Source organism: Furipterus horrens, unplaced genomic scaffold, assembly GCF_987537825.1.
Source record: "Furipterus horrens unplaced genomic scaffold, mFurHor1.1.pri manual_scaffold_1, whole genome shotgun sequence".
Lineage (NCBI taxonomy): Eukaryota > Metazoa > Chordata > Mammalia > Chiroptera > Furipteridae > Furipterus > Furipterus horrens.
The window spans coordinates 34039812-34053916 of NW_028327171.1; the positions used below are offsets into that span (position 1 = coordinate 34039812).

General features: G+C 39.0%; 1 protein-coding gene across 7 annotated transcripts in view; it reads right to left on the reverse strand.

Annotated features, from left to right (window-relative positions):
• Nucleotides 1-6409: 6409 nt before the first annotated feature.
• Nucleotides 6410-14105, reverse strand: part of TNIK (TRAF2 and NCK interacting kinase) — a 342270-nt gene continuing 334574 nt past the window's right edge. For all 7 annotated transcript variants that reach the window (XM_090273875.1, XM_090273868.1, XM_090273843.1 and 4 more), the window contains 3 exons: nt 11611-11770; nt 11215-11354; nt 6410-9056 (listed from right to left, as the gene is read on the reverse strand). In XM_090273875.1, coding sequence (XP_090130001.1) covers nt 8973-9056; nt 11215-11354; nt 11611-11770 — 384 coding nt within the window. In that variant the 3' untranslated portion in view covers nt 6410-8972. The remainder of the gene's footprint in view (nt 9057-11214; nt 11355-11610; nt 11771-14105) is intronic.

The window sequence follows — 14105 nt, forward strand, 5'->3', positions numbered from 1 at the left end:
CATCAGCTCTCAAGTACACATCTTACTACTAGTGGTAGCATGCCATCTCCAAATAAGACCGTGTTTAAGTGAGCTTTATGGAAAACTCACTATGTTGTCCTTTTTGATCAGTTTGCCTTGAACTTGTGATAACTTCGGCCCTGTTTGATGGGTCTCAGTTACGAAGCATTGTCCTAATGAGGAAGGATGATGAAATGGGAGAAGGCATCAGGTCAAGTGGGAAGCCTATACTTTTTCTTTTTGCTGTAGTGATGCCTGCTAGCTCTTAATTCCTCGATTTTCTAGTGAGTTTAGTCATACAAGATAATCAGAGATTACGGAGCATTAGGTGTAGGGCTGGAAAATTTGGTCAGACCATGATGCTGCTGATCCATGTCTACACAACATCATCTGGTAAATTAACTTTGAACTTTTAGAACCAAGATGACTATTTTGGGGGGAAGGTGACCCTTTATTAAGTTGTTATTATCACAGAATATAGACTCAGTTGCTTGTAAATAAAAAAAACATGTATTCAAATTGGTGATATTCAATTTTAAAGAAAATCAACATTAAAATATTTTTTCACTTAAATTATTGAGAACTCATTTTGACATAATCTATTGTGTCTTAACCACTGGAGCTTGTGCTACTTAGATCGTTCACAATGACTGTGGCTCCTTGCACATTTCTTAGCGTCTCTTTCACTGGAACACATACCCTGTGTCTTTCATAAAGGATTTCAGGACTCTTCAGCTAAGCACCATGGAATCCCCAAATGGCTGGAAATGATTAAGACCTCAAATCTGGCTATTTAGCATGAATTACACATTATCCTTCATCTCAAAAGATTTGTGGAAACACACAGAAAATAATAGAGAAACAAAATTATTTCACTATTATATTGCTTCATATTATACATCATTTCATTATCTTCTTCCTTTATTTTTTAAAATGTTTTTATTTAGTGAGCAGGAAAATACATGATTGAACATATTGAAACTACATGGTGTGCCCTTCACAAGACTAAGTGAAACAACAAATTTATCAGAAGGCATGTGTCAATTTCCTACAACAAAACTTCATGCAATAACATTCAGTGGAGCTGAATATATACAGAAGTTAGAGGCTGCCAGGGAAGCCTCAGAACTATTGTCACTTGGTGGAATGATAAGACCCAGATGTGACTAGGTTTTCTTGAAGCTTTATTTGGCAGGAGGATACTGTTAATTTCTTGTTTTAGGAAAAAAAGGTCATTTCTAAGCATTTAGGCCAGAAAAAAAAAATTCAGAATCCTTTTCATACTTCTAATAACTATACTTATTGCAACACCAGTAGCTTAAAATAGATGATTATCTGTATAAATGTGAGAGTTTTGAAATACTGCTTTCTCACGACAGTCTTTCCTCTAACTTTATTACTTGGCCTTTATGATTCACGGAGCAAGAAGGTAAGAGTCAGGATCACAGGCAGGTGTTTCCCATCCACATCTTCTAGGAAACAAAATCCCTAGCATTTTCTGTGTTGTACAAGGAAGCAAACCTATGCTTCTATGATACGGACTTTGGACACAGCGTTCTGTTTTGATATTGAAATGGAAATCACCATCTAGTTCTTTTCTAAAAAGTCTCAAACTTCTTTATTCATTCATTCATCAATAAATTCTTACTGAATTACTGATTTGCCAGGCATTCGTATAAGTACAGGTGATAAGCAGTGAACGAAGTAGATGCTGATAAGTGCTACGAAAGGCACTAAAGCAGAGAATGAGTGGGGATGGGGTGTTGGAGATTATTTCATATACATCTCTGATAGTAAAGAAATATTTTGTAGAGATTTAAGGGAAGGGAGGAGCAAGTCATGCAGATACCTGAGGGAAGAGATTTCTAGACAGAGGGATGAGCCAGAGCAAAGACCCTGAGACAGGAGCATGCTGATGGTATTCTGGGCACAGCACGGAGGACAGTGTGGCTGGGGCAAGGTGACCCAGGGGAACAGCGGATGAGGTCAGAGAAGTGGCAGTAGCAGGTAAGGATGCAGCGGAAACTAGGTCAGATTTATTAGGGCCTCATAGACCATTGTAAGGACACTGACATTCTGAGATGGGGAGGCATTGAGGACTCGAGCAGAAAAGTGGCATAAGCTGGTATGTTTTAAGTGTCATCTCAGTAGAGATGTGGGGTGGACTCACATTGGATTGTGGATATATTCTGAAACTAAGGAATACAGGATTGGTTTCTTTTTTCTTTTGGTGGATTATATGTGGTATGTGGAAGAAAAACGAAGGGTAATTGCAAGACATTTCGGTCTGGAAAAACCGAGTTGCCATTTATGGACACACGGAAGACTGTCATGGGAATAGACTGGTGGGCGGGGTGCAAATTAGTTTAGTTTTGAACATGTCGAGTTTGAAATGCCAATTACACATTGAAATGAAGATGTCAAGTAGGAAGTTAGACACATAAATCTGGCATAAGGAAAGTGATTAGGGCTGGAGATAACAATGTGCGTATTATCGATATACCCACATTTTTTAAAGCCCCAAGACTGGAAAATGATCACTCAGAGAGGGGATGTCCAGTCCTGGGCACTCTAGGAACTCGGCAAAGAAAAGTGAGAAGTGGCCTGAGACATGAGAGAATGAGAGGGACGTCCCAAAGCCGAGAAAGTATTTCCATAAGGAAAAAAGGATTAACTGTGTCAAAGACTGCAGATAATTCAACCAGCACGAAGTCAGAGGCCTGGCCACTGCGCTTGACATCATGCGGATCACTGGTGTCTTTAGCAAGTGCTACTATGGTGAGGATGAAAGCCTGAGACCAAAGGAGGGAGGTGAAGGCAGCAAGTGTCTGAAATTCCCTCTGAGTTTTTCTGTGAATGGGAGAAGATAGAAAGAGTGGTTAGAAAGGGTGGGGGACAGTTAAGATGAGTGTTTAGAAGACCAGAGATAGCACCATGTAGTGAAATCCTCTAATGGAACAGGAGACATTGGTGAGGCAGGGAAGAGAGAGAAAGATGTTGGGGGAAATGGCCTTTATTTGTTGAGGTTGGATAGGAACCTAATGAGAGCAAATGGGAAGAATTGACGAATAGGAATTAAGGAGGCGGTGTAGTAATTAATAAGTTTCACCGGGTAAGATCAGGAAACTGAGAAGCCAGGGTATTGATAGTATTGTCCCAGTCGATATTGAAATCACCAAGAATTAAGAAAGGATGGTGCTGGAGACAGCGACAGTGAGCTGAGAGCTAGAATGCTTAGGCAACGAGGGGGAGTGTCGAAAGGTAACTAGAGACTGTACAGCCTGATGGCAAGACCATCAAAGCACCGGGTGTTCAGAGGAGGGTTGGATAATTAGTAAGTGGCAATGAGGACAAGCAGGCATCCTACTACATTGTTTTATTATCCACATTTTGACAGAGAGAAAATAACATATTCCAGGGCATGGAAGTGACTATATGGGGAAACCGTGGCTTAGAACTTACCACATCATTTCTAACTACTGCTTAAAATACCTGTAGGTAACTGAAGGCTTGTTGTATGCAGGGGAAAAAAAGATACTTGAAAGTAATGAAAAAATTCCGAATAGAAAATATGGCAAGAATATTTTCTTCTTTTATATCCTGACACAGGTGAGACTTACCCAGTTTAAGCGCATTTTTGACAATTGAAAACACTTTAGAAAACTAGAGATTTAAACCATGTAAACACTTGTAGGCATAGCAAAATGATAGTTTCCCCTTCCAATATAAATTTGGCATCTCCACAGCTGTCAACATTGTAAATAAGGCAGCTAACATGCACTAAAAGTTTCACAACATCTAATTTTAAAATTCATCCAAGCTGTCATCCTTTTTTCCTGATGTAGATTTCTCACTGTCAGTTCACATTTGAAATTCTAACTCAGGGTAATATCTGAAGTTTTTAAATAAACCAGAATTCAGTATTGCTATTCCTTAACACCATTGCCAGGAGAGGAGGTAAGAGGAAGGGGCAAATGCGGCTGGATATTTGCTATGTATGAATAATGAGTGATCCACTGCCGGAAATGGAAGACTCACCGTTCCACCAGCATTTGCTCAGCTTCAATAGTGCAATGTAACTTGGTGCTGATAAAAACAAACCATCCAAACCAAATCCTATTGTGCAAAGTGTTGAGTTAGCTTGATGATGTCTACACAAAGTCAAAAACCTGGCAACTCTAGAACATTTCTATTTCTAACTGTATTTTCTAATATTCATACAAATGTTTGACATCATAGACACAGTCCAAGATTTTGTTCTGAAATTAAAATATCTGAGGCCCTGGCCAGGTAGCTCAGTTGGTTAAGGCATCTTCCCAAAATGCTAAGGTTGTGGGTTCGATCCCTGGTCAGGGCACATATAGGACTCAACCAATAAATGCGTAAATGAGTGAATCAAATCAATGTTTCTCATTCTTTTTCTTTCTCTAAAAATCAATAAGTACATTTTAAAAGAAAATATTTCTTAGAAAGAATCTGAAAACCTATTCAAGGATTTTTGTTTTTTAAAAAAATGTCTTTATGGGAATTTAGTTTTGGTGTATTCTGGCACTTCCTGGAATGGCAGGCCTAGTAGATAAAGTTCAAAGCAGAGAGTTGTGGCCTCATACTGTTTAATGCTGTGCAAATTTTTGAATATTTTAGTCATCTGTGGAAAAAATTCCCAGGACAATGATACAGTATGGAAATAAAACAACACTAGATATGTTTGGTAGAAATGTACAAATGGTCAGTTTTGAACTTGCAAGTTCTCAAGAGGTTTCCTTTGCTGGGGCTTCTGAAAAGAGATCAGCTTATATCCATTTTGAGAGCCATAAAAAGACAGTACACTTCAGGGTTCCTGATACTACTCTACTAATCAAGGCCAAAATATAGTGGCATTTATGGCAAATATTGGCAGGTAACTGAAATAAAATTTAGACTTTTGAATTTTATGTTACAACTATGTAGTCTCAGGGAAGGCCAGTTTTGGGTTTGTTTGTTATGCTTTGTTTGCTTTGGTTAGATTTAAATTTTTGAGGAATGAACTAAAAGGTAACTAATGTCACAAAAACTGTTAAGAATGTCAGAGCACAGTATAAGAAGAATTTGGGAATATTGAGAGGATAGTAGGGTGATTCAGAATCAGTGTGTTGTGATATTCTCCTATTTTCCTCCCTTAGGTTAAAAAAATTTGCTTTTCTTTCTTAAAGATAATGTAGCACATTATGTATCTTAAAGCAATCAGCACAAATGCAAGTGATACCTGTTTTAAGCAGACTTTAGAAGACAGCACACACTATTAACATAAAGAGCTCTTCTACACTTCAAGAATACAGTGACCGGAACTGGTACACATAATAGTAGGAAAAACTGTTTTTTTAAACTTCATGAATGTGAGGTCAGACTTCAGCCACTTCCTTGTTGGCAATGAACACCAAGATGGCTTTGGCTTGAATTTCACACCTCTTTCTAATTGAAGCACAAGAGCGACCAGAGACACCAATTATCAATGAGTCACAAGAACAGACAGAAGACTGTTAGTAGATCTTGACAACCAGGAATTATAGTGCTTTTAAAAAACGTGTACTTGATGAAAAGTATGTCAGGAGTGTATCTTAGAAAGCAATGTCAACATGTCAGAAAAATGGAGTCCCTGTCCAAGTGGGATTTCATCTGCACTTGAATCTATACTGTTGAAATAGCACTAGGTCTTCTTGAAGTCTTCAAGAAAAGTAATGTGGAACTTAGTGCAAGCTGTCTTCATTTATATTGTGTGCAGTGACAATGGTCTGAATGTAACTGGCATGGGGAGGACTTTGCCATTTGAAGGGATCTCACAAGTCATCCATTCCTACCACTCATTGGATGCAGGAATCCATGCTACAGTGTCCCTGCCTGGCATCCAGGAACAATGGTAACCTGTCCAAGACAATGGTTGGGCAGACTCAGTGGATTTTAATGCACAATTATTTATTTACAGCAGCAAGGACTGAAGATCTAATGAAATTTACTTTTAGCTAATTCTAGAGACAAAAGTCTCCTACAGGAAGAACTAAAGCTGACAACTGAAATGAACTAGTCTCAAAACTAAAGAAAATTTTATTAAGAAGCTAAAAAGCAAAACCCTCTCCCTTTCCAAAAAAAAAAAAAAAAAAAAAAAATTAAAGCAAACCAAAAAGTTGGCATTTGTTACAAGCGACAAAAACAGCATTCTGAAATATTCTGCATGACCTAAGCACCAGTATGTCAGGGATGGGGACTGTCCTGATGGAGGAAAATGTATTTTTGAAGATAAAAGCTTAAAGGAATTCTTTAGCTGTCTTTTAAGGAATACACAGATGTGTGTGTATGTTGAGGGGTACGTATAAATTTGGTTTTGCCTTGTACTCAGTGTAAAATACTTGTACAAAAATATAAAAGGCATGGCTTGATGTTTAACGTCTGTGTTTTATTGTTGGCACCAGAAAAGCTCATGTTCTATGTTATGTCACTGTACATACTGTAAACAAGACTGCATTAATATTGTTTTCTTATGGGTTTTTGTTTCAATGAATCTAGATTTTAAAAAATACATTCACAAACTACCTTATGTTTAAACACAATGATTCCCTTTTATTTCTTAACTGTACCCCAAATTCCCACAATTAAAAAAATCATTTAAAGCTGTGTGTTTCAAACTTATCACTTAGAAATAAAAACAAAACATAACATAAAAACAAAGATCAGTTTGCAACATAATTTAAAGAAGCTTCTGGTTTAAAATACCACAGCAGCAATATAAAGAGCTGGTGGCAATCACATTTGGGGATGAGACCCAAATCAATATATTTTGTCCACATCCGCATCCAATTATAGTAGTTGCTAAATTCAATCCAAAAAGTTATTGCTGAATTTGTTGCATGGAATTTGTGAAGACAGTAACATTTGGCAGCAGAATCACAGCGGTAAAAATGAGAACGGGAGGATTTCATTGCTTTTGAGAGCTAAAGGGACCATGATGAGGACATCTTGGTGATTGCCTGAAGATAATCCTCAATTCCTTCCCTGTGTGTTACCTGCTCAAAATAATGCAAATGACAACCACCTTTACAGGAGGGACGTGCTCATCTACTTCAGAAACCAGAATAATTCCCCTTCTCTTCCCTCCCTTGTCCAAACCACCAGATTGAAATGACTCCATTTTCCTAATGCATGTTTCGTTCTCATTAATAGTACATCAGCTGCTTGTGTGTTTAGGCAAAATCAGCAGGATCACAGATTTTTTAAAAAATCTGTTTACAGTAGCTGTTTTCTCCAGAAACAAGCCACATTAGTTTCTGTTGTTGGATTTTCTTTTTAAATTTTCAAGAAAATTTGGTCTACTGTTTTGTTGAAAAAATATTAAATACACCTGAGATTGCCAGTTGAGCTCTCTATATGTCTCCTGGAGATAACACTGCTGTGATGAACAGTGAAACAAAACAAACGGAACGAGGTAGGTTAAAACAAGAAGCGCAACACAGATATCGGTTTGCAACACCTTGATACCACAGGTGGCCATGCTTGTAGCTTTGGAAAAAAAATCCCAGGCAGTCACGTAAAAGTTCAAATCATCTGAGTAAGAGTTTATAAGGACACAAGTCAACCTGAACTAAATACACACATATCTTTGCACAAATGTTGTTTACCATATGTTGGGTAATTTGGAGGAAGGGAAAATGATTAGGATCTCAGAATTTTGGCCAAAGCCTTGCTTTCAAGGTCTATAAAATCTAAACCAATGATGCCTGCTGTCTCAGGCAGGCAGAGCAGTCTACTCCCTTCTCTCACCAACCCAAGAGAACACGGGCAGCTCAGAAATATTATTATTTTTTGCAGTCACAGTTTTCATCTTGAGAAAGTGGCATTGTCAGGAGAAAGCTGGGAATGACCAGAGCCTGGATGTCCTTCACTCCCCAGATAGAACTCAACCAAATCTCATTCCTAATGAATCCCAAACAGAATGACCTCTTAGCCAGGAGGCCTTGTACATTTAAAAAAGAATATGTGTGTGTGTGTGTGTGTGTGTGTGTGTGTATGTATTTTTTTTGGCGTGTTTCTCAGAATCTCTTTCTGTTTGACATCATCTGACATCCCATTTTTGCCCTGACCTGGTGCATAATAGCTGAGGGAAAATTGTGTTATGCGATCCCTCAATCACTAGAGCCAACTCAACTCAATGACACGACTGTCCCACTCAGCACACTCCGTTCTGTACAGGGCCATATAAAAATAGGGCCTGTCAGACTCAAAAATGGCAGTTGATTTTATTAGTCTAAGGCTAGTAGTTTAGCCATTTAAAATCTATTTCCCAGAAGAGGGGAAAACTAGTACAGTATTTTTCTTCTCTTAAAAATTCATTAGCCAGTTGCTACCAAAAAGCAACCTTTTGGGTTGGTGAAGGCAAAAGAGTTCTAAAATTACCTCACTATGCAGTTATGGCCTTCAGTATAAGGAGATAAGGTACATTTATTGTGCTGTCTCTCACCATTTGAAATTGGAGAATTTTACAACATATTATATATTTAAAGCTAGCAGACAGACAATTAAAAATGGACTAATTTTCTCAGTATGCATTCTCTCCCCATTCTTACAAAGTAAAGGGTAAAGAAAAAAGGTAAACAACAAAACAAAACTCAGAATCCACCATAACACAGCTTAATCATAAGACCACACAATATTTGTTTCTATCCCTAACTCCGAAGGGCACATGGTCCATCTTTGTCCACAGGCAACGCAGCATTCTTGGGGATCTCCCGAAAATTCCTGCCACCTTTTTCTCTCCTTCTCAACCAGGCTGCAACATTGAAAGATGGACTGTTTTTGGGACGGGTGGAGGGAGAGGAAAAGGGAAAAGTGGTATGTTCAACCAAGCCTTCTGATTCTGCCTCTAGACTGGCATAAGTCCACATGAGTTATGTTCTTTTAAATTAAAAATAACGCCATGAAGATAAGTGCCAAGTGCTCTTCTGTTACCAGTTCATCATGGAATTTCTGTTGAGGGTCATGAAAAACACTTGGCTACTTCCTCCAGATCGCACGGATGCAAAAAATACCTGTTTGAAATTAAAAAGAAGTTAGTTCAACTGCATGGTTTCTTTCCCTCTTCAACCGTCCATCCATTTTCTCTCACATGTCCTATCCTTGCCATGCGTCAGCTCTTAAGACTCAACAGGTGGTGTTTATAAAGTGCCTTTTAATACCCTGCATCCTCTGGAAACACTTCTGCCTTTATTACTATGATTGTGATTATCACTTATTGTGGGATTGACCTTCAGGGTCAATCTTGATTTGTAACTTTCCTTTGGGTGCTCACATTTTAAAAGGGAGTTTTGTACTAGGATAATATGCTGGATTTCTGGTCTAGGACACAATGGATCCTTTGTTCATTTTTGGAAAGCCACAGAGGCTCCCCTTCCCTCTCCAGTCAAGACAAGAGGGCAGCCTTTGGAACCAAAGAGAATCCTTTCAAATTCCCAAAGTCAAGGGGGAAATTCTGGACAAACTGACTTTAATTCTCAATTTTTTAAATTAAAAAAAATTAAGTGGCTGTGGTCAGATAGGATAAGGTGTTCAATGCCTGTTCACTTTGGCATTTCAAGAATTAATGCTTGGCCTCTCTGCTGATGCAGGCATATCCTAGGCCAAAGGAGATAATGGCATTAGTAAGCAGAACCACAGTCCATTAGGTCTGGGTCTGTTAAATCATTTTATCAAACAACTGAGAGAAGTGAGCAAAATTTGGGTTACTGCTTGCCTGAGCTGAATGTCAATGGACCACTGCCCTAGGAAAATAATATTCTGGGCTGTGGCCTAGCCCTTTATTCAGCCAACACCAAACCTTGGTCCAAGGCATTTACTTTTGTCACTAGTATAAAGTCTCTGCTACTTCATTTCCACAACCTCTTCAGAAGAATGCTTCTCTCCCAACAACCTCTTAAGAAGTTCTGTGGAAATGCTTGTCATTCAGTTAATGCTACATAAGTAAAGCTACTGTTAGGGTCAATGAATCAAAGTGGGTAAGCACAGAGGACCCATGGAAACACAATGAGGGGAAAAAGAGCTGCTGTTCTCGTCAGGTTGTGTGCGCTCTGGACTTTAAACCTCGGGGCCCAGATATGGGTGTGGTCCTAGCCTGCTCCTGAGGGTGTGGGCATTGCTTGGTACAGCTTGTTGGTATGGGAATTCAATAAATCAGGAGTGTGGGAGCCCATGCCCAGATCACTCTTGGTCTTATAATTTCCAGACACTGGTTGGGGCTGGAGTTTTAATAGAGGATACTCTGGTCAGGTCCTGGAACCATCCTTGCCACCTGTAGCTACTGTTCCCCCAGAGCACACCAGACCATGCCAGGCCAGAGTAGTTGGCCAGGGTCGAGTCTAGTCTAGCTCCACACCTCCACGGCTGGACTAAGACCAGTTTGGATGGGCCAAGGGATGAACGTCTGCTCAACCCACCACATTCTTTCCTATTGGGGTTTATGTCAGCTGTTTTGGGGACAGCATTTCTAAGTTGGCCAAGGTTACAGAGGATGGATTCATAAATATAGTACAGCTTAGCTACTAAAAGGCTTGGATTATTCTACAGGGAGGGCACAGGAGAAGCAGCAATGCTGCAGAATACACTTCCAAGGGCTGAGCATTCCAGAGGACAACGCCACTTCCACTGGGAATAGTCCCCCTATGACACTGGGAAGAAACATGGCGGGGATGACACAGGACATGGCACTAGTTGAGTTTGTGATTGTGCATTCCTTAAGGAATGGGTGACATTGTTTAAAAGTTTACATTTCTACAGGTCAAATGTCTTACATTTAAAGGGGAACATAATGTGATAGGTTAGGTCTCAAAAGTGACTTTGTGAAAAGTCTAAAAGTGGAACATAAAGTTGACCCGCTGTGAGATGATTAATGATGGACCAACTCTACTAAGTGCTTAGGAGAATTTGGGGTGTCTGCTGAATTACCATAGGGCCTGCAGGCCACAAAAGTACTAAGAGTTTACAAGAAACTTAGATATTTTTATGTCTTTTTTGACATGTAAGCAGTACATTTTGAGGGTTCACATAATTCAAACCAAATAATGCCATTTCAAGATAATATTGATTGTTAACACAGATGTGATTCAAATCAGTAGAAAGGAAAATGAAGGTTTCACAGGTACCTGGTGGTCTCTTAAAATGCAAACACTAATGCAAATGTTGAAACGGATTTACCTTATCATTTCTTTCACATAGAAACTTTAACCTTTGAGCTCGCTTATGCATAAATACTCCATCCAAATGTCCTGTTTCCACTGACCGGATCTCAATAGCTTTCTCGCCCCAGCCCATTATCTGATTGGAATGAATGTAGGCTGTCAAAAGGAATTTCCAAAACTGCATTAAAAACATTAGATGGGCAATAACTCACAGCATCTGTTCACATCTTAACCACAAAAACGACAAACAACTTGAGATAAACAGACAAAGCAAGTCTTACAAGTGTTATTCACAGACTGTTTTTTTTTTTTTTTTTTTTTTGGTGGAATCAAATGGTTGTTTCACATTTCTTGACTTTCGTTTCATTTGGGGGGTGTAACTGCTGAAGGAGATAAGGAATGGTTAACCTACCCACAGACGTGGGCATTTCTCCCCATTGGAGGACCACATCCTTGGTTATCCGGCCGTAGGTGTTTACATACACCCCCTCATCCTCATAGCACACAAGCATTTCCATCCCATCTGTTTTAGGCAAGATGACAATGGCATGAGGAGTGATATTGCCCTGAATCTAGAAGACAAAGAAAGGCCAGGCATTATTCTTTTTGACAACAAGCAATATCTTGACTAGTAATATTAAAGAATTGCCAAAAAAGAGGTTTTCTTCTCTTTTTTTTCCCTGTTTTCATTCTGGAGATTGACATTTTGATTTGCTTAATTTAACCATCAACCTGTCACATACTCTGGTAAATACTTAGGTACTAGGTCAAGAATTCCATTTATCTGTTCCTGAAAATAACAACTCTGGAGCACCTACTATGTGCCAAGCACTGGGTCCTTTAACTGTACAATTTGTAGTCCTTAGAGCAGCTCCCCATGGGAGATACCTTTGTCTACATATGAGGCAACTGCTTCTCAGAGGGACTGTATAACTTGACCAAAGTTGCACTAGTATGTGGTGGTAGCATTGGGATTTGAATACATGTCTTGTAGACACTGAAAATCACATGTTTTCCATTTAGTTCCGAAACAGATGAAGAGAAGCTGAACCTGATAGAGAAGAGCCTAAATGGGACCAAAAGGTGGGACCAAAACAGACTCCTACCAAATGGGCTGTGAGCAGGTAACACAGATTTTCATCTGGGCACCTAAGTTGACAGAAAAATCCAAATTGAGAGTTTGCTTAGAAAAAAATGCAAAGTTCCCACTCATTCCAAAAGTCTTACTATTGAAACAAGTACAGATTGACTTGTTCTAGGACAAGAGATGAGGCACTGCTGTGATGGATCACTGAGAATTGCAGTCCAATAGCTGCTTGGTGGGTAGGAATGACAGGGTCAAGGATGACCATGGGGACGCTTCAGGACACAAGCTGGAGTCGTGTGTGTACATGCACACACAGGAGGTGAAAGCTGTGGTGCAACAATGAATGGTGTGTTTGTATGTAATATACTAAAACGACTTTTTTCAATTGTATTTCTTTGGAGTAAAGTCTTTAAACTCTTAAAACACAAATCAGTGAGAGATTAGGCTTCAACCTTTCCTAATAAATAGTTTCTGCTGGATGTTAGCCTCAGGATTACATAGGAAGACACAATTTACAATGCATCAATCCTAGTAAGTGAAACCATGTGCAGCATTTGGGTGAAAAAGGTGAAGGGATTAAGAAGTACAAACTGGCAGTTATAAAACAGTCATGAGGTTGTAAAATACAGCACAGAGAATATAGTCAAATATATTGTAATGACTTTGTATGGTGCCAGGTGGTACTGACTTATTGGGGGAAACACTTCATAAGTTATCTAAATGTCTAACCACTGTTCTGTACACCTGAAACTAATTTAATATTGAATGTCAACTGTAATTGGAAAATATAACAATTTTTAAATAAAATTAAAAGTCATTTTTTAGGCAATGTGTCAGTATAGTAATATTAATACTATAATTTGCAGGGCTCTGTGCCAGGTACTTTAGATGTATTGCCTGATTTAATATGGATGACAACCACATTAGATTCTTTTATCCCCATTTTTCAGTTGTGAAAGCTGAGGGCTGGAGAGACTGCCTAATGTGTCCGTTTCTTCAAAGTGAATACATGTTAGAGCTGGCGTATGCATGCCAGTGTGTCTGACTTGACTACATGACACTGCCTTGGGTTGAAAAGAATAAAAATAGTGGAAAAATGACCTTGTACCTCCTCTTACATAAAATAAACCAGTCTTGCTTCAATAACTGAAAATAGGAATTCATCTATTGTACTCCTGCTTAAAAAACAAAATGTATGCCCTTGAAGTAAAAACACCATAGGTATGAGGGGAACCCCAAAAAACCATTGTGTATTTATTCTTACATGTTTAAACTTAAGTCACCTTCAAAGTACTCTTCATTTGATGCAATATTCCTATCGAGACTTTTTTTCTCCCACTGCTTGAAACAACTTTTGAACTCATCAATTTTGATGCCTTTTAGTGCTTCTGTCAGTTTTTGTTTCAGCTATTCCACATGGCAAAATGTTTTTTCATCCAGGCAAACCAAAAACAAAGTCTCTTGAGGTGAGATCGGGTGAACAGAGAGGGTAGGGCATGGGGGCCATGCTGTTTTTAGTCAGAAAACTGCTGAACATTCAGCACTGTGTGGGCAGATGTGCTTGTATCAATAAATCACGCATCATAAAGTGGGCAAATGCGTTGAAAGAGTCTTAAAAAAATTCACTGAAACCAAATGCAGCCTCTCACAACAACACCAGCTGGTACCCTGATATAGATGGGTTCCTAGAACACTCTTTTAGTGGGGGGGAGTCTGTACTACAAGGGGTCTGTCTTCCAGAAGATAGTTCCAATTTTTGGGTCCCCCACCTCATATTTTAATCTAAAGTTCAATGAGATAGTATGTCCAGTAAATGGCAC